Source organism: Alosa alosa, chromosome 2 (assembly GCF_017589495.1).
Source record: "Alosa alosa isolate M-15738 ecotype Scorff River chromosome 2, AALO_Geno_1.1, whole genome shotgun sequence".
Classification (NCBI taxonomy): domain Eukaryota; kingdom Metazoa; phylum Chordata; class Actinopteri; order Clupeiformes; family Clupeidae; genus Alosa; species Alosa alosa.
Genome location: NC_063190.1, coordinates 20420026 through 20440703, shown reverse-complemented (window position 1 = coordinate 20440703; position 20678 = coordinate 20420026). Strand labels below are relative to the sequence as shown.

Here is a 20678-nt window from a genome sequence, read left to right as displayed (position 1 = left end):
TTAAGTATTACTTTTTTTCACAATTATTTCTCCCAATTTTTGCCTTAGGAGAAATAAAACAAGCAAAAGATGAGACACATAACAATAAGACAAGTAGGAGTCACATAAGAGATATTAGTTTGAGAAGCAGGAGAAATACGGGAGATCTCTTATACGTTTGAGTGTAGTCTCACTTACAACTTGTTTCTCCTTAGGAGAAATAATAGAGCAGATGGAGTCACATAAGAGATATTAGTTTGAGAAGCAGGAGAAATACGGGAGATCTCTTATATGTTTGAGTGTAGTCTCACTTACAACTTGTTTCTCCTTAGGAGAAATAATAGAGCAAATGAGGAGACATTGCAATGAGAAACTGTTGAGAAGTAGGAGTTACAATTGAGATATCAGTTTGAGGGTCAAAAAATAGGGCACTCCATAGCATTTCAAACTTTTATTTTATAAAACAAAACAAAACAGTTGTACTTTAAAATGGACTTTAAGCAATGGGAGCTTGCACAGATGCACTTTAAAATGGACTTCAAGCAATGGAAGCATGTTAATGCCTTGATATGTTCTTTGTATAATGTGTATTCTTATTTATTTATTTTTGTGTGTGAGTGTGTATGTGAGTATTATTTTAAAAAGCTGCACAAGCAAATTGCATTATGCGGACCAACTGCACAATGACAATTTAAGACTATCTATAAATCATACAACATGGAGAAATGAACTAATAAACAATAACATAAACAAACTGAACTTGTGCCAAAGCGTGCCATACTGTGTACAATGGTGGATGAAAGCGTGGGCTGGTCAATCTGCGTCTTTTATCCTGGTGGTGGAACCAACCAAAGGGAGGAGGAGAGAAGAGCAGAAAATAGAACATTGTTAGTTTGTGAGCCACTCAAAAATACAAAGTAAGACATTTGTTTGACCGTCTGCTTTTCATAACTGTGGGAATTTTGATACAGCACAAAAAGATCAGACACACCTTATTAATCCTTAAACACAGAATGGGGGATGTGATAGCTACCACTCACATTTGCTATATGTTGCCCAATTGAAAAACAGATTTTATTGATATATTTGTCAAGCTTAAACAAGTTTGTTGAATTCCCTCACCTCATCTAGTGAGTAAACTGTATTGTCAGGCTAGGATTAACCCCTATCCAGCTTACCGCTAGGCAAAACCTTGTTTTGGTTGGACTAAGCCTATTCAGTGTAAAAAAAAGGGGCATCTGAAAATAGTTTAGTTCAGAGTCCTGATGTCAAAAAAAGTAATTTGGGCAATTTTTTTGTCATCTGGGAGCTGGCTCCATAGTCAGGGCGATAACAACTAAATGCAGCGTTGCCTTTGTTTAGTTCTGATAGTGGGTTTCAGCAGGAACATTTCTCCTGTGATCAGTGAGGTTTAAGTGATGAGTATTGCTGGAACATGTCACACAGTCTCATTGAAGGGCAAATCTGGTGTAAACTGATTCAAAGCCTAGCTCAGAACTCATAGGTCAAAGCCTCATAGACTAGCTTATAGACCAGCTCAAAACATAGAATAGCTCAGAACTCATAGGTCAAAGCCTCATAGACTAGCTTATAGACCAGCTCAAAACATAGAATAGCTCAGAACTCATAGGTCAAAGCCTCATAGACTAGCTTATAGACCAGCTCAAAACATAGAATAGCTCAGAACTCATAGTTCAGAGCCTCATAGACTAGCTTATAGACCAGCTCAAAACATAGAATAGCTCAGAACTCATAGGTCAAAGCCTCATAGACTAGCTTATAGACCAGCTCAAAACATAGAATAGCTCAGAACTCATAGTTCAGAGCCTCATAGACTAGCTTATAGACCAGCTCAAAACATAGAATAGCTCAGAACTCATAGTTCAGAGCCTCATAGACTAGCTTATAGACCAGCTCAAAACATAGAATAGCTCAGAACTCATAGTTCAGAGCCTCATAGACTAGCTTATAGACCAGCTCAAAACATAGAATAGCTCAGAACTCATAGTTCAGAGCCTCATAGACTAGCTTATAGACCAGCTCAAAACATAGAATAGCTCAGAACTCATAGGTCAAAGCCTCATAGACTAGCTTATAGACCAGCTCAAAACATAGAATAGCTCAGAACTCATAGTTCAGAGCCTCAGAGACTAGCTTATAGACCAGCTCAAAACATAGAATAGCTCAGAACTCATAGTTCAGAGCCTCATAGACTAGCTTATAGACCAGCTCAAAACATAGAATAGCTCAGAACTCATAGTTCAGAGCCTCATAGACTAGCTTATAGACCAGCTCAAAACATAGAATAGCTCAGAACTCATAGTTCAGAGCCTCATAGACTAGCTTATAGACCAGCTCAAAACATAGAATAGCTCAGAACTCATAGTTCAGAGCCTCAGAGACTGGCTTAGACCAGCTCAAAACATAGAATAGCTCAGAACTCATAGTTCAGAGCCTCATAGACTAGCTTATAGACCAGCTCAAAACGAGCCTCAGAGACTAGCTTATAGACCAGCTCAAAACATAGACTAGCCCAGAACTCATAGTTCAAAGCCTCATAGACTAGCTTATAGACCAGCTCAAAACATAGAATAGCTCAGAACTCATAGGTCAAAGCCTCATAGACTAGCTTATAGACCACCTCAGTCAAAACATAGAATAGCTCAGAACTCATAGTTCAGAGCCTCATAGACTAGCTTTTAGATCAGCTCATAGCTCAGAACTCATAGACTCAGAATTAAAAAAAAAAACTAGCTCATAGACTAGCTCAAAAAAATAGCTCATAGACTAGCTCAAAAAAATAGCTCATAGACTAGCTCAGAATTCAAAAACTAGCTCATAGACTAGCTCAGAATTCAAAAACTAGCTGAGAGCTGAGAGGGAATGGGATTTAGGGAATAGAGTTTACACCTCTGATCTGAACTCCCTAATCTCTTACAGCCAAAACCATGATGTCGCCTCCTGCAGCTGATCGACGTATCCATAACAACAGCCAAGCCTCACCGGTGCGTCAGCCAAGCAGCCAGGGCAGCCCCACAGCAACCAAACTGAGTACGTGTGTGATTGTGTGCATTTCTGTGTGTGTCTGTGTGTGTGTGTGTGTGTGTGAGTGTGTCTGTGTGTGGGTCTGGGGGGTACGTGTGTGTTTGAAACCTTTGAGTACGCGTGTGGTTTTGTGTGTGTGTGTCTGGTAAATGTGTGTGTGTGTGTGTGTGAATGACGTCGATGTTCTTTCTATCCTGCAGCTGAAACACTGACCCCGCCCCCTGAGAGACGTGCACTAGTCAATGGCCATGCTTCGCCTGTGAGGCTTCTGACCAATGGCAATGGCCATTCTGCTAGGCTGGGTAACAGAAGTGGTAAGGAAGCTGGGCTAAACGTAATGAGCCTCAATCTGCTTCTATCCGGTTGTTAAGTCGTGATGCAATAATGTGCTGATAATTCTTTCGCTTTTCCCAACTGGCTATTCCCAACTGGCTATTCCCAACTGGCTATTCCCAACTGGCTTTTCCCAACTGGTCCCAGAGCCACTTGTTTTTTTCCTTTTTTTTTCTTTTCCCATATACAGTAAAAGGGAAAAAAATCCACTATTCAAAGTAGCCGATAAGAAAATTGTCATTCTACTACTTGCTCCCTCAACCTAACAAAATCATATTTTTTGTGAAGGCCTGGACGTTATCTTTGATTATATCATACGACTGCACAGCTACACTAATTGCTCTGTTAGAGTTAAACGTTAGAGTTAGAGTTAGAGTTCTTTTTACCCTCATTGAAACAAAGGTGATGGTGACAAGGTTTGCAGGCTGTGAAAAACAGCTGGCTGCGCTAGTAAATGTTTTTGGACAAAAAGCTGTTGGGCCTGTGACGTCAAACTTAACAACCGAATGTCAGCGGAAAGGAAGCAGGTTGAACGTGAGGCAGTTTAGTGTGGTCTCATGCTTCTCTGTTTTCTCTCGTAGTGACGGAGGGCTACTTGAAGACAGATGACCGCATGAGAATGGCCAGAGAGAGACGAGAGGAACGAGAAAAAGGCCTGGGTGAGGACACACACATTTGGTACATCTGTAGTTGAGTAGGCAGTTATTATGTCTGTCTGTAGTTGAGTTGGGAGTTCTGATGTCTGTCTGTAGTTCCGTTGGGAGTTCTGATGTCTGTAGCTGAGTAGGCAGTTATGATGTCTGTCTGTAGTTGAGTAGGGAGTTCTGGTGTTTTTAGTTGAGTAGGGAGTTCTGATGTCTGTAGTTGGGTTGGGAGTTCTGGTGTTTTTAGTTGAGTAGGGAGTTCTGATGTCTGCAGTTCTAATGTATGTGTTGCTGCCTGTAGCTGCAAGAGAGGAGGCCCTGAGAGAGAAGGAGAGGAGGGCGCGCCTCCTCTATGAGAAGCAGCTAGAGGAGAGGTGCAGGAAGTTGGAGGAGCAGCGCAGGAAAGAAGAGGAGAGGAGAGCCGCCGTGGAGGAGAAGAGGAGGCAGCAGCTGGAGGAGGATCAGGTACAACTGTCTTGTCTATCTCGCAGGTGTGTAACGATACACTAAATACAGGGTTCGCCACACACTATTCTGTCTGTCGCACCATATAATCCACACACCCCATCACACCCCTCACATCATTCCGCCTGCCACAGCCATAGAATCAACACACACTACAGAATCAATACACACCATTAGGCCTGTCACAGCCATGGAATCAACACACACTATAGAATCAACACACATTACAGAATCAACACACACAGGCCTGTCACAGCCATAGAATTAACACACACTATTCGGTTATTAAAGGGACACCAGGCAACGTTTTTGTGTTAATTAATCATCTTCGTAAGTCGGTATATGGTTAAATTACTCATTAAAGGGCGAATGAAGACTCTCTCGCCCGCCCCTACTGCCTGTAGGAAGAATATACCGCTTGCAAGTTCGGTGTATCCTACCCGCGACCTTCAATCTCACAGGGTCTCAGACATCGCGAGAAGCAGGATCAGTTTACATCCTGCATCCCCAGCACAGAGGCAGGCTAACGAAACCCAGCTAGCGATTATTGCAAACGTGTGTATAATGGCAGAGCCAGCGAAGAAGCAGCGAAAACCTTTGACGGAAGATGCAAAGAAAAGGAAAAGAGCTTCAGACCAAGCGAGGGCTCGCACACGTATCGACACGTACTGTACAGACGCTAGGGGGAGCTTCATAGATAAAAAGAACTCAGGCTTGCCTGGTGTCCCTTTAAGTGATGATGCAATAATAGGCTAATAAATCTTTTTCCGGGTCCAATGGCTTTCAGAGCCACTTGGTTTTCTCCATAGACAGTAAAATAAACTATTTTTTCCCCGCTATTCAGTGTATCCTTTACGAAAATTGTCATCCTACTACACTTGTTGTCTCAACCTAATAAAATCCTATTTTTCGCGGAAGCCTGCACGTAACTCTTGATTGTATCATCTGGCTGCATAGCTATAGTAATTGCTCTGTTAAAGTTAACCGGTTTTGTTTTACCCTAAATAAAACGTAGGTGATGGGGACAAGGTTTATAATTCGCAAAAACTGCCTGGCTGCGCTAGTAAACGTTTTCTGCCCAAAAAGCTGTTGGGCCCGTGACGTCGGACTTAACAACCAAATAGAATCAACGCACACTATAGAATCAACACACACTACAGAATCAACTCACACTGTTAGGCCTGTCACAGCCATAGAATCTTCACAGATTGTGATTCCCAAAACTAGAGTTTTGAATGTTTCCATGGTGATGTGCGGTTCAGGAGCGACTGGAGGCTTTACTGAGGCGATCACTGGAGAGGAGCCTACAGCTGGAACATCAGCAGAGACACCGGCAACGCTGGGGTGAGATGGAGACACACACACACACACACACACACACACAAACACACATACAAACAAACATATGCACATTGACACATAAACACACGCTCACTTGCACACACACACACACACACACAAACAAACATATGCGCATTGACACACACACACACATTAACACAAACACAAGCATATTCACACATACAAACACACACTTTTTTCCTTTGGTGTGGTGTGTGTGTGTGTGTCTGTGTGGGGGTGTGTTCTGCTCAGCTTGCATCCTAAGCCTTGCTTCAGTGCCTGCTGCTTTGACGCGCTTGTGTGTATGCTATAGGTATGAGAGTGAGAGAAGAGTATGCAGGTATACAGGAGTGTTTGTGTGTGTGTGTGTGTGTGTGTGTGTGTGAGAGAGAGAGAATTGTGTGTGTGTGTGTGTGTGAGAGAGAGAAGTGTGTGTGTGTGTGTGTGTGAGAGAGAGAGAAAGAGAGAAAGGAGTGTGTGTGTGTGATAGAGATAGAGGGATAAGTGTGTGTGTGTGAGAGAGAGAGAGAGAGAGAGAGGAGTGTGTGTGTAATGCTTCTATGCTGTCTCTGCTTCTTGCTCCTCCCCTTCCCCTCTGGTTTCCCAGGTGACCCTGAGAATGCCCCACCCCCTTTGCTTGCTGGCTCCTCCCTCCCAGCTGCATCTGGTGACACAGGCAACGGTATGAGCCTTAACTCCGCCCATCTCTCTCTCTCTCTCTCTCTGTCTCTTTCTCTTACACACACACACACAGACACACACACACACACACACACAGACACACACACACACACACACACACACACACATACATCGTACCTCTTGCTCTCGCCAGTGGTCTCAAACCCAAAGCTGACCCGTGCTGCCCCCTTGGTTGATTTAGCCTGCATATCTTTTTGTGTTAAGTTATTTTCCGTTAGCGTCAGAATACTTGACTAATGCTAGTTACAGGACTGGAGTTCAATAGGCTAACGTCAATTGTGTCAGTTAACAATACTGTGGGTCAGCCAACCAAAATAATCAAAGAAGCTAACCTTTACAAGGGAACCAATAGAGTTATTCGTTGCAAATATGGGCTAGTTGTCACCTCAATATGACATAGAATGGAAATCTTTTATTACCTCAGTTTTGTTGAATAAGGAGAATTAGGCGCATTGCCACAAAGCCACTGTGAACTGGATACATGGTTGTTTCCTCTTTCATTATGCAAATCTAAGACTTTGAAATGACCACTAAAAAACAGGTGAATCTGAAGAAAGACAGACTGTGACGCAAACACAACACAAACCACGCAAACCAACAATAGGGAGAGAAAAATCAAGCATGCAGATGAGTAGCCTATGAGAGAGAAAAGCAAACATGCAGATGAGCAGCCTATGAGAGGGAGAGGAAAGCATTATAACTTCGGAGACATGTCTTTCAGTAGAACTTTCAGCTGACATTTCGGACGCACCTATGGAGACATGTCTTTCAGTAGAACAACTTCAGCTGACATTTCGGACGCACCTACCTGCGCTCAGGCATAGCAGAGGCTACTTTCTTTTTCTAAGAGAATGGCGTGAATGACAGGGACAGGAGAACCAAAATAAGTTTCAAAATAAAAGCGAGTTTGTTTTTTGTGATTAGAAGACAAATTTCCCCCTTGGGGAACTACATGGTAATGGTAAAGGCAGGGACATAGGGGACATGGGGTATTGGTAAATGATAAAGGCAGGGGCATGGGGGACATAGGGTAATGGTAAAGGCAGGGACATGGGGGACATGGGGTAATGATAAAGGCAGGGACATAGAGTAATGGTAAAGGCAGGGACATAGGGTAAGGGTAAATGATAAAGACAGGGACATAAGGGGCATGGGGTAATGGTAAAGGCAGTGGCATGGGGTAATGGTAAAGGCAGGGGCATAGGGGACATGGGGTAATGGTAGAGGCAGGGACATAGGGTAATGGTAAATGACAATGCAGAACTATCTGCATTTAGATGATTGTGTCCTCATGTCCCATTGCATTGCACCCCACCCCCATTAGAACACCACCTGGCAGGTCACCACAGGTCATTTGAGTTTGAGACCCCTGGTCAGCTTTAACCCCTTCTCTCACTCACTGACTTACTCACTCACACACACACACACACCTTTTATTCTCTCTCTCTCTCTCTCCAGCATAAGCCTTAACCCCCCCCTTTCTATCCCTCTCTCCCATTTCCCTACCCCCCCTTCTCTATCCCTCTCTCTCTCGCTGTATCTTTGCCTCTCCTGGTACTTCTCTTTCCATCTTATGATCAGGTCTCTCCTGTGTGAGTGGTCATTACCTGCACAGGTGCACAGTATCAGTCAACAAGTGTGCATGTCAGCTTCTCTTTGTCCAGCTGGTGTTTAGGCAGCGGATTTAGTTTTTAGTGTTGAGTGTGTTCATGTGAGATGCCTGTCATTCCTCAGCAGGTTGAGTGTGTTCATACAGCAGAGTGTAATCTGTAGTGTTAGTGTTAAAGTTAGTGTTAGAGTTACTCTTTTCTTTTCTTTTCTTAGCAGGTTGAGCGTGTCCATACAGCAGGGTGTAGTCTTTAGTGTTAGTGTTGAAGTCAGTGTTAGAGTTGCACTCCTCTTCCCTCGGCAGGTTGAGGGTGTTTATGTGAGACACATGAGCATCAGCATGAGTGCTCCAAAGCACAGCCATTGCCCTTAATTACTTTCAGTTTAATCAGTTTGTTGCAATTTGTTCTGTCACTATTTATCCAATGAAATGACATCTAACAGAGTATAGTTGTGCTATATAAATAAATCCCTCCTGGCTAAGGTTCCCTCAGTGGGAATACCAGAGTGGGAATGTCAGAGTGGTCTGTGCTAGATTACCTCAGTGGGAGTGCCAGAGTGGTCTGTATCAGATTCCCACAGTGGGAATGCCGGAGTGCTCTGTGAGGAGGTTCTCTCAGTGGGAATTCCGGAATGGTTTGTGCTAGATTCCCTCAGTGGGAATGCCAGAGTGGTCTGTGATCAGGTGTCCTCAGTGGGAATGTCGGAGTGGTCTGTGCTAGATTCCCTCTATGGGACTGCTGGAGTGGTCTGTGTTAGATTCCATCAGTGGAAATGCCGGAGTGGTTGGTGATCAGGTCTCCTCAGTGGGAATGCTGAAGTGGTCTGTGATCAGGTTCCATTACACAAAATCAAGACATCCTCAGACCAGGAGTAGTTCTGTTGCTACTTTTTGTGTCACCACAAATTATTGCAAGATATTGCAGACTTGCATTTATTGCAAGTGTGTCTATACTGTATGGGTCTATGTATGTATGTTTGTCCAGTATGTACATAATGTTTTGTATGTACATACATATGTGTGTATGTATGCATACATGTATGTGCTGTATGTTCGTACGTACAATGTGTGTATGTATGTGTATATCCTTGTGTATGTTTGTATGTATGTATGTGTATATGCTTGTGTATAGATGTTTGTGTGTATGTGTGTGTGTATGCATGTATGTTTGAAGACACGTATCTGTATGTGTGTATGCATGTCATATGTATGTTAGAATGCATGTATGCGTATGTTTTAAGCTATATTTGTGCATATTGCATGTGCTTGTGTGTATGTGTGAGTTTGTGTGTACTGTATATGTGTGTGTGTTTATGTTTGTGTGTATGTGTGAGTTTGTGTATGTATGTGGGTATAGGTGTGTATGTTTTTGAACCAACTGGAATCCAGAATGCCAACTATTTCTTTTTTTTTATCTACCACTGCCCTCTTTACCTGGTGTGTGTGTGTGTGTGTGTGTGTGTGTGTGCATGGTGTGTACTGTTGTGTACTAGTCTGTCATGAAACACTCACAACTGAACAATGAGTTGCAGCTGGTCAGGTCAATTTCTAGATAGATAGATAGATAGATAGATAGATACTTTATTGATCCCCAGGGGAAATTCAAGACAATCTGGACAACTAGCTAGCTAGGGTTAGGGTTAGCTAAGCTAGGGTTAGGGTTAGTGTAGCTAGGGTTAGGGTTAGCTTAGCTAGAGTTAGGGTTAGCGTAAGCTTAGCTAGAGTTAGGGTTAGCGTAGCTAGGGTTAGCTTAGCTAGCCTGCATTCTGTTGTTCACTTCCATTTATGTTTGAGGATCTAGAAGTCAGAATGCAAGAGCTTCCTCTCCAAAGCATTACTATGCATTCACATATATTTTCAAATGCATGCTTGGTGTCGCCCCTCGAGTTGGTCCATTTACATTATTCGTCGCCAGACCCTAATCTTTCTAGATTACCAGGGTCTGGATTTTCCAGGCTACACGTCCCTAGCTTTGGTAACTCTCTATATGACCCTATCTCTATATTGCCCTAGCTCTGCTATGTCCCTAGTACTGTTACCCTCATTGTCTAGTCTAGTGTTTTTAACCTTTTTTTGAGCCACGGTACATTTTTTTATTAAAAAAATCCTGCGGCACACCACCAACCAAAAATGTAACAGAATTACACACTGTGGCCTAATATAGTAAACATAATGACAATTTAGTCTCTCATTTGTTTACAGTTCAGTTCAGAGTCTGCATTTTTTCTTTTCAAGGAGGCCTATTTATTTATGTTTAGCCTATTGATTTGCTGTTTTAGGCCCTACGTCTTTTCACCCAAATTAGAAAGCTAGATACCGGACTGTCCGTTGAGTTCTAGCCTATTAAGTGGCATAGGCTACGTGAACGCGGCCGTCATATTGCTGGAGGCAAGCACCTACAAGCTCTGGGCAACACTAGCTGACAATCAGAGACACCTGTCTGATTTCCAATCAGAGACACCTGTTTCTCCACTGGCCTCCACTAATTGTTGCCCCCATGATGGCATCGCTATTTACGTATGTTCTGGAGCCCAATGCGTTATCTAGCTTTCCAATATCTATTTTTCACCACCAGTTCTCGTGCGCATCACTTGATTAACAAGGTCATTATTGCGCTATTACTGTCACCCACGGACATGAAAGAGTATTTATTTAGCAAGTCACTACATTGCAGGCACAGATGCTCAACAATGGCATTTCCTAGCCTACTATTTGCAACAACTAAAGTTTTTGGACCAATTAAGTGAAATTGGACAATTTCCCACGGCACACCTGATGATCTCTCACGGCACACTGGTGTGCCACGGAACAGTGGTTGAAAATCACTGGTCTAGTCTGATGAAGGAAAAAAATGTCTAGTGTGGGTGGATAGATAGTGATTGTTGTTGATTTTAGGCCATATCTGTGTGTTTCAACAGAAAGTATACATTTGCTGTCAGACAATATACTATGCATGCATTAAAGTTTGTTTGTGTTTTAAGACCTTTGCACACTAAAATCAATCAAATCAATTTTGTATGTGTATTTTAAAATTGTCACAAACAAAATGCAGCAGTAGAAAGTCTCATTTACTGACACTGTATGGATGTGAAAAAAGGAAAGAGAAAAACAAACCTGTTGGTTGGTTAGTCGTGTGCAAATGTAATTGACACTATGTAAGGTTATATTTATTTTGTCAATCGTGCAACAATTTCAGACAAAATACAGACTTGGTGTGCAAAGGGCTAGTAGTCTGTACTTGTACTTGTACTCTGTACAGTATGTCAATGTAACATCCTGGTATGTGTAATTGTGTATGACTGTGAGTGTGTGTGTGTGTGTGTGTGTGTGAGAGAGAGAGAGAGACAGAGGGCCAGATGTACTAACGCTTTGCTTCACTTCAGGCGATTTTGTTTCGCGCAGTAATGCGTGTAAAATCATTGCGAGGTATGTACAAACAGGCCGCAATGATAAAAGCGCGAAACTGCCTGTCGCGGGAGCTGAAAGTGGCAGATTGCGTTTTTCATGTCATGCATATGCATTCATGGGAGGATCCAGGGGAAAGTGGGAGTTTAGCGTAAAAAGATGGGAGGGGAAGAGTAAAGAGCGCCAATGTATTCCGTGGTATGTACAAAGACTGCTCCTGAAAGCGCACGTCTATTCTGCGCCTGAATACTTCCGCCTTGTAAAAGCAGGTGTTAATCCAAATTGCAGTTCAATGCGTCAATATGAGAACTTTTCAAAAACAACAGAATAGCTATTTAGAGCACCAGTTTTTGTGGTGAAAGTATTTGTACTACCAAAAGCAACCTCAACTTTCGTTGGCCTTTCGGATGTCTTACTTTCACTTTCACGTCATTCACTTAAACTTTCCTACTTGCTAGATCTGACCAATCTTCCAAAGACTACGTGCACAATTAGTTTGAGTAGAACTACTGATCTTCATTATCTCCCTGCTTGTTTACATCATATCATGTATGGTATTATTTCATGATCACTAAACGTTTGATTCTTTTTAATGTTGTCATCAGTTAACTTCATTCAACTGCGCTTTGTATGTAGGCGCTGCCATTCAGTTGTGGACGCTCAGAATTGGCGCTTATGGGCAGAGAAAGGCAGAGAAAGGCGTAGTTTACACTAAGGATTGAACGATTGATAAATATGACGGAAACTTGGGTCTGTCAGCGTTCGCAATCTGCGGTGTGTCCATGACGCTGATAACGCTATGTTCGCAAATGTACGTACATCTGGCCCAGAGAGAGAGAGAAAGTGAAAGTGTATCAAAATGTAGCATTGAGAATGGACCATTCAGAGGGCTGAATCTGTTCTTCTTCAGAATGTTTCAAAAAGGTTCATCAGTTCACCGTTAACTTCTCTTTCCTTCTCTCCCTCTGTCTCTCTCTCTCTCTCTTGATTGCATGTTTTGTGTTGTATTGGTGTGCTTGTGTATGTGTTTGTGTGTGTGTGTGTGCATATGTTTATCTGTTATGTGCATGTGTGGGATCATGTTTGTGTGTGTGTATGTGTGTGTGTGTGCGTATGTTTATCTGTTATGTGTATGTGTGGGATCATGTTTGTGTGTCTCTGTGTCTATCTGTGTCTCTGTGTCTGTTCCTTTGTCTGTCTACATGTTTGTCCTTTTGTTGTGTTTATTTGTGCACATGCGTATGTGTCTATTGGTCTGTGATTGTGCACCTGCATGTATATGTGCCTGTTGGTGTCTGTTTGTGCACATGTGTTTCTTTTGTACCTCTGTGTACGTGTGTGTATTGCTGTCTTTACTTTTTGTCTGTGCACATATTTGTGTGCGGTTGTCTGTATCTGCTTGTATCTGTGTGTTTGTTTGAGTTTTATATTTTGTATACGACTTTGTTTTTGGTGTCTGTCTGTATGGTTATTTGTTTGTGTATATACATGTATATTTTCTATATGTGTGCGTTTGTGTGTGTTTTTTTTGTATGTGTATGTCTTTGTGCATTTTTGTGTTTTTGTGTTTGTTTGTGTGTGTTTATTTGTATGTTTGTATGTGTTTGTTTGTGTTTATTTGTTTTCCTTTCAGCTCCTGCCAGCCCTCACCGCTCTCCCTATCGGGGGTCTCCTAGGCGCCGCCCCCCACCCCCTCAACCAACAACAGGTGATGAGAGCCCAGCGCTTACTGCTCCCAACACCCCCAAGGTAAGGACATGACTAGGCTCCACCTCTCTATAAGGACACGACTAGTCTCCACCTCCCTATAAGGACACGACTGGTCCTATAAGGACACGACTAGTTTTCACCCCTCTATGAGGACACGACTGGTCCGATAAGGACACGACTAGTTTCCACCCCTCTACGAGGACACGACTAGTCTCCAACCCCCTATAAGGACACGACTAGTCTCCACCTCCCTATAAGGTCATGACTGGTCCTATATGGGCACGACTAGTCTCCACCCCTTTATAAGGACACAACTAGTCTCCACCCCCCTATAAAGACACAACTGGTCTCCACCCCCCTATAAGGACTCGACTAGTCTCCACCCCCTATAAGGACACATCTGGTCTCCACTCCCCTATAAGGACACGACTGGTCCTATAAGGACACGACTAGTCTCCACCCCCCTATAAGGACACGACTAGTCTCCACCCCCCTATAAGGACACAACTAGTCTCAACCTCCCTATAAGGACACATCTGGTCTCCACCCACTATAAGGACACGACCGGCCCCCACCCCTCTGTAAAGACACAGCCAGTCCCCACCCCCCTATAAGGACATGTCAGGTCCCCTTCCCCTAAAAGGACATGGCCAGTCCCCACATTCCTCAGGTAAGGGAATGGTGCCTTTCCATGGGGACAAAGGCTCTGTTTGAAACAGGAATACCTGCTGCCTTTTAAGATATCTAACTGGGGAGCGAGGCAGCAAGTGCAATTCGAAACCGAAAAAACTCTTTTTGCTGCCTTCTAAGATATCTTAGAATTACCTGGATAACAGTCGTTTTTGAAGGCTGCATTGATCCTTCATGCACCCTACTACCCACAATCCTTTGCGGCAACATGTGAAACAGCTGTGAAAAGTAGTGGCAGATGACACTGGTAATGACTGCTGAATCTGTGGCAGTGTGATTTGTTAGACATTTTTTTGCTTAGATTTGTTAAAATCTTGGGATAAATAAACACTGCTATCTGATTTTACCATTGTTATAACCACTGATAGCGTCTGGTCTGATATATGTGCCGCCTGTCAGACAACTTTCTACCATCAACCTGCTAGCTTCGGTAGGCTAGTTTAGTTTAACGTACCTGTGTTTGCTAACGTCATACCGTAGTGTTAACCAAAGATTCTAGAGTGCTACGCTCGTTTTTAAAAGATGCATTCAATCTAAGTTATGTCTAGTGAGACAGCTCTCTATTAAGGCAGGGAGACAGCGGGTCTTTTGGCGTCCGTTTCGAACAGAGCCAAAAACACCATCACCTCTGGTCCCCACACCCCATGGTTTGAACACTGACTCCCCACACCCTATAAGCACATGACACATTCTGTCCATTGCAAAGACATTGTACATTCATGGATTACTTATGTGTATGTCGTTATTTCTCCCTCTAACTTCCTCTCTCTCTCTTCCTCCATCTCCCTCCTCTCTAACTCCCTATCTCTCTCCCTCCATCTCCCTCCTCTCTAACTCCCTCTCTCTCTTCCTCCATCTCCCTCCTCTCTAACTCCCTCTCTCTCTCCCTCCATCTCCCTCCTCTCTAACTCCCTCTCTATCTCCCTCCTCTCTAACTCCCTCCATCTCCCTCCTCTCTAACTCCCTCTCTCTCCCTCCATCTCCAGCGGGAGCGACTGAGGATGGATCGGAGGGGAGGCTCCCCCATCAGACGCCCCGAGTCTCCTGCTCTGGCCCGACGCTCCGCCTCTCCAGCAACGCCTAAGTAAGAGTCTCTCTTTCTCTCTCTCTACCTCCCTCTCTCTCTCTCTTCACCTCTCTCACCACCTCTTTTTCTCCCTCCCCCTCTCTCTCAACCTCTCGCTCCACCGCTCCCTTCTCCATCTCTCTTTTTCCACCTCTCTCTCTCCCTTCTTCCTCCTTCTATCCCTCTCTCTCCACCTCTCTCTCACTCTCTTTCCCTCTACCTCTCTTGCTCTCTTTTTCCATCTCTCCCTCTCTCTTTTTTCACCTACTGCAATACTGCCATCACACCTACCTCAATACTGCCATCACACACACACACACACATACACATTGCACTCCTTGATTGATGACCCTAGGCATTTCTTCAGGTTGACTCCTAAACATCACAACTATCCATCATCTCCAATGAGGCAGCGTCCTATAACACCTGTAACTGAGCCATCATCTCCGATGAGGCAGCGTCCCACAGCACCTTTCACTGAGCCATCGTCTCCGATGAGGCAGCGTCCCATAGCACCTCTCACCGAGCCATCATCTCCAATGAGGCAGCGTCCCATAGCACCTGTAACTGAGCCGTCATCTCCAATGAGGCAGCGTCCTCTAGCACCTGTAACTGAGCCGTCATCTCCAATGACGCAGCGTCCCATAGCACCTGTAACTGAGCCGTCATCTCCAATGAGGCAGCGTCCTCTAGCACCTGTAACTGAGCCGTCATCTCCAATGAGGCAGCGTCCCACAGCACCTGTTACCAATGGCAGGCAGAGAAGTGATTCCTCGGCAGCCAAGAGCAGCGTAGAGAAGGCGGGAATGAATCCAACCTCAGCCAGTCAGACATCAAACGGTAGCTAAGACTAAAACTTTACTGCATGTGGAAATGAATATGTATGTGTATGTATGTATGTGTGTGGTGTGTATGCATGTGTGTATGTATGTGTGTGTGTGTGTGTGCATGTGTGTATGTATGTGTGTGTGTGTGTATGCATGTGTGTATGTATGTGTGTGTGTATGTATGTATGTGTGTGTGTATGTATGTATGTGTGTGTGTATGTATGTGTGTGTGTGTGTTTCTGTGTTGTGTGGGTGGGTGCATATGTGTGTGACCGTGTTGGATTATGTGCATTTTTTACAACAAGAGTGTGCAGTTTCTGTCTAACTGGATATGTTCATGTTTTATAATATATCTGTGTGTGTGTGTATGTGTGTGTGTATGTATGTGTGTGCATGCATATGCGTGTCTGCACATGTTTGTGTGTGCGTGTGTGTGTGTGTGTGTTTGTGTTGTGTGGGTGGGTGCATATGTGTGTGACCGTGTTGGATTATGTGCATTTTTTACAACAAGAGTGTGCAGTTTCTGTCTAACTGGATATGTTCATGTTTTATAATATATCTGTGTGTGTGTGTGTTGGGGGTATGTGGTTCCATCTACAACAGGAGGAATTACAGAAAGAGGAAGAAAGACACAAATTGGAAGAGCAGGAAAGACAGCAGAGGAAGAAGGTAAACTCACACACACACACACACACACACAACTCCGGTATTTTGATAAAACTATCTCTTACAACAGCTTTGTGTTTGTGTGTTTGTATGTGTATGTGTGTTGGGGTGTGTGTGTGTGTGTGTTTCTGTGTTGTGTGGGTGGGTGCATATGTGTGTGACCGTGTTGGATTATGTGCATTTTTTACAACAAGAGTGTGCAGTTTCTGTCTAACTGGATATGTTCATGTTTTATAATATATCTGTGTGTGTGTGTATGCATGTGTGTATGTATGTATGTGTGTGTGTGTGTGTGTTTCTGTGTTGTGTGGGTGGGTGCATATGTGTGTGACCGTGTTGGATTATGTGCATTTTTTACAACAAGAGTGTGCAGTTTCTGTCTAACTGGATATGTTCATGTTTTATAATATGTGTGTATCTTTGTGTGTGTGTGTGTGTTTCTGTGTTGTGTGGGTGGGTGCATATGTGTGTGACCGTGTTGGATTATGTGCATTTTTTACAACAAGAGTGTGCAGTTTCTGTCTAACTGGATATGTTCATGTTTTATAATATATCTGTGTGTGTGTGTATGTGTATGTGTGTGTGTGTATGTATGTGTGTGCATGCATATGCGTGTCTGCACATGTTTGTGTGTGGTGTGTGTGTGTGTGTGTGTGTGTGTGTGTGTGTGTGTGTATGCATGTGTGTATGTATGTATGTGTGTGTGTGTGTGTGTGTGTATTTTTGTGTGTGTGTGTGGTGTGCACAGAATAAAGGCTGACGAGGAGAGAAAGAGCAGAGAGGAGGAGGAGAGGAAGAGTAGAGAGGAGGAGGAGAAACAACAGAGAGAAAAAGAGGCTCAGGCACAGATGGAGAGAAAGGTGAATATGACCACACACACACACACACACACACAACTCCGGTATTTTGATAAAACTATCTCTTACAACAGCTTTGTGTTTGTGTGTTTGTATGTGTATGTGTGTTGGGGTGTGTGTGTGTGTGTGTGTGTGTGTGTGTGTGTGTGTGTGTGGGTGTGTGTGTGTGTATGTGTGGGGTGTGTGTGTGTGTGTGTGTTGGGTGTGTGTTGGGGTGTGTGTGTGTGTGTGTTGGGGTGTGTGTGTGTGTGTGTGTGTGTGTTGGGGTGTGTGTGTGTGTGTGCATGTGTGTGTTGGGGGTATGTGGTTCCATCTACAACAGGAGGAATTACAGAAAGAGGAAGAAAGACACAAATTGGAAGAGCAGGAAAGACAGCAGAGGAAGAAGGTAAACTCACACACACACACACACACACACACACACCAAATCACACACACAAACACACACACACACACACATGTCCGTGCACACACACAAACATTCTCATTGTTTCCTTTCATTGTTTTTACAAATTGGAGAAGCAGGAAAGACAGCTGAGAAAGAAGGTGAACTCACACACACACACCACATACAAACACACACACACACACACGTGCGTGCACACATAAACATTCTCATTGTTTCCTTTCATTATTCTTATGTGTTCTCTTTCTTCTTTCTGCCAGAGAATTGAGGAGATTATGAAACGTACCCGCAAAGGCGACAGTGACATCAAGGTATTTTTTAATCATTATGAAAGAATTTTGCGCTTTTAATAGTTGCAGTTGTTTACTGTTTGACTGTATTATACTCACATATGGATTTACCACCTTCACTCTCAAATTCAATCTATCACTGACACATTACTGAGGCTTAAAGGAGAAATCGGCCGATTTTTACCATTTGAATTCAAAGTTTGTACTGTCACATACCTCAGTGTCCATCAGTCGCTTCCAGGAAAGCCAAAGAAAGTCTGTTGTCAAGTTCATGCCGGCTTCGCAACGAAAACTTGAAGTTTAATTCCCCTCAGAAATAAATAATTGAGCACTCTAATGGTTATGAACATATAATGACTGTAACTGCATGGAAATGGTCCAAATTATTCCTAAGCGTGAACGTTACTGAAACCTTGCTCGCGCTGAAGTATCGTGGGAATTCAGTTGTTGCAGGAAAAGGCAAACAGAGTAGTATGCAGATGTGACAGTACAAACTTTAAAATTTAGACGGTTTCTTCACAGCTAATGAGTAGAAAATGCATCGTTTTGTCACGTAAGGACTGTTATTTGTTCATGTTCATATTGTACAGAACTTTTAATTACATTTTGAGTCTGTTAAGAGGCAAAAAAGGCACGTTTAGATGATGACCTAGCATTGTAGCTCAATGGGAGTACTGACCATTAGCTGCAGCTACTCGAGTTCGGGAGCACCGATTTTGGTCGTTATTTTTCCTTTCGACAGTACTCGGCGACGTGTAGTGATCAAGATCCATGTAAAAATCGGCCGGATTTCTCCTTTAAGACTTCTTGAGGCTAGAGATCTGATTAGTTTATAATTGGTGTCATAACTGAAGAGTTTGGAATATTTTTTTCAAACTCTTTTGAAAAAGTGACTGCTAGACTTGTACTCAGATATAAGGCTTGAGAGGTGTTTTGTTTTCCAAAGGTGAACGATGCTGGGTCAGAGACGAAGGAGGCAAATTCGACTCCACCAATAACTAATGGCATCCAAACAAAGCAGGAAATTACCTCAGAGGTCAACAGAAGCCCGGCCAGAGCCTCCCCCACCCCACTCAACGGCCCCACAGGCACAACTGAGGTAAGTGGTCGCTCTTAGCCCAAACCCAGCTCAGGTGAGCGGGCTCTCCTAACCCAAACCCAGCTCAGGTGAGCGGGCCCTCCTAACCCAAACCCAGCTCAGATGAGCGCTACCTCTTAACCCTAACTCAAAACCCAGCTCAGATGAGCGGTACCTCTTAACCCTAACCCAAACCCAGCTCAGATGAGCGGTACCTCTTAACCCTAACCCAAAACCCAGCTCAAGTGAGCAGGCCCTCCTATCCCAAATCCAGCTCAGGTGAGTGGTAAAATGAATTGTGTATTGTGTTAAAGACATCCTATGCAAGTTTTTTTACCATAATATAACAGTTTCAAAGCAATTGTGATGGTAAAATTGTAATAGGGAGAATCGTACGTCTAGCATAGCTGGCAGCTAGAGGTCTGCGCGGAACAGATTCTTCAGTCCCGCTCCCGCAACATTCTGTCCCGCTCCCGCAATAATGTGCCATTTTTAGTCCCACTCCCGTCTGCAAAAGCCCGCAGGATATGTTCAGTTTTGCCTTCTGTCACAACTGAAAAAGACTGCCAGATGTCTGATTTAAAGTTTCTTGATTCTGAATGTAGGGCAGGCTACTGTAATCTATGCTATGCAGCTGGCATCCGTCCTTTAAAAGGCACTAACATCTGAAGTAGCCTAGTGGTGTCCTCTTCCTCTGTCATGCTTTCGATTTAGAGTTTCAACAATGGAGCAGCAGGAAAGAATTGAACCCACGTACACCTAAACGACATTTAGGCTGCTTAAACCCCATTTTTTAAAAGTGGTATCAGCGATTTCAGGCCCAAACATAAATGATCACATTCATCTAATCTTTCCTAACGATCCGCTAGCTGCCTGCCCCATAAGCAGGCCGTCAAAAAAACGCGTCTCTGTAGGCAGCCTAGGTTCCGAGGTCTGTACACAAAAACAATTGCTACCAAAAAGGGTTGCCAATCACTCAAAGGCAAAGTAAAGTGTTCTAACCAATAACTGACGAGATGCATGTTTAGGAGAGTTTCAATTGCACGGGAGGGAGGGGGAGGGAGTAGCGAGCTAGCTCTCGGTTTTGTTTGAACATCAACAGATGTGACGTTACCGCTGTATCGCTGATGCAACCTTTAATGCTGCCTACCACAATATCCAGCTCAACTATAATTCTATACGTTATAATTCATACGTCTATATGTTATTTTACGCATATATTTAATTTGCGGGAGTGCAGTTAATCATCTGTTTCTCCCACACCCGCGAATACACCTCTCTCATCCCGCCTGCTCCCACATAGAGCTTTCAAAACATGTCCCACGTGTCCAGGGGAAAGGGCTCAAACTGTGAGAAGTATTTACAACAGCAAGGTTGTAAAATTTAAATACTCAGCGAATCTAGAGGAGCCCTAGAACCCAAAACTGCATTGAATACCTATAAATATATTTTACATATGCAATCTAATTTGTCCTAAGAAGTTAAATTTGTCCAATTATGCATCATGTTTTTCCCATTCCCCAAGTATGACTGTGGAGACTGTGTGCTGTGTGTGATTTTTACTC

At 43.5% G+C, this 20678-nt stretch overlaps 1 protein-coding gene across 1 annotated transcript in view; it reads left to right on the top strand.

Moving 5' to 3' along the window:
* The window catches only part of LOC125311039 (MAP7 domain-containing protein 2-like), a 31666-nt gene that overhangs the window by 7264 nt on the left and 3724 nt on the right, over window positions 1-20678 (top strand). The window contains exons 2-15 of the mRNA XM_048268849.1: window positions 2920-3030; window positions 3225-3338; window positions 3939-4016; window positions 4303-4466; window positions 5729-5810; window positions 6415-6489; window positions 13157-13272; window positions 14910-15007; window positions 15357-15829; window positions 16122-16129; window positions 17289-17342; window positions 17662-17727; window positions 18006-18056; window positions 18982-19134. Of these exons, the coding sequence (XP_048124806.1) occupies window positions 2920-3030; window positions 3225-3338; window positions 3939-4016; window positions 4303-4466; window positions 5729-5810; window positions 6415-6489; window positions 13157-13272; window positions 14910-15007; window positions 15357-15829; window positions 16122-16129; window positions 17289-17342; window positions 17662-17727; window positions 18006-18056; window positions 18982-19134 (1643 nt within the window). The remainder of the gene's footprint in view (window positions 1-2919; window positions 3031-3224; window positions 3339-3938; window positions 4017-4302; window positions 4467-5728; window positions 5811-6414; window positions 6490-13156; window positions 13273-14909; window positions 15008-15356; window positions 15830-16121; window positions 16130-17288; window positions 17343-17661; window positions 17728-18005; window positions 18057-18981; window positions 19135-20678) is intronic.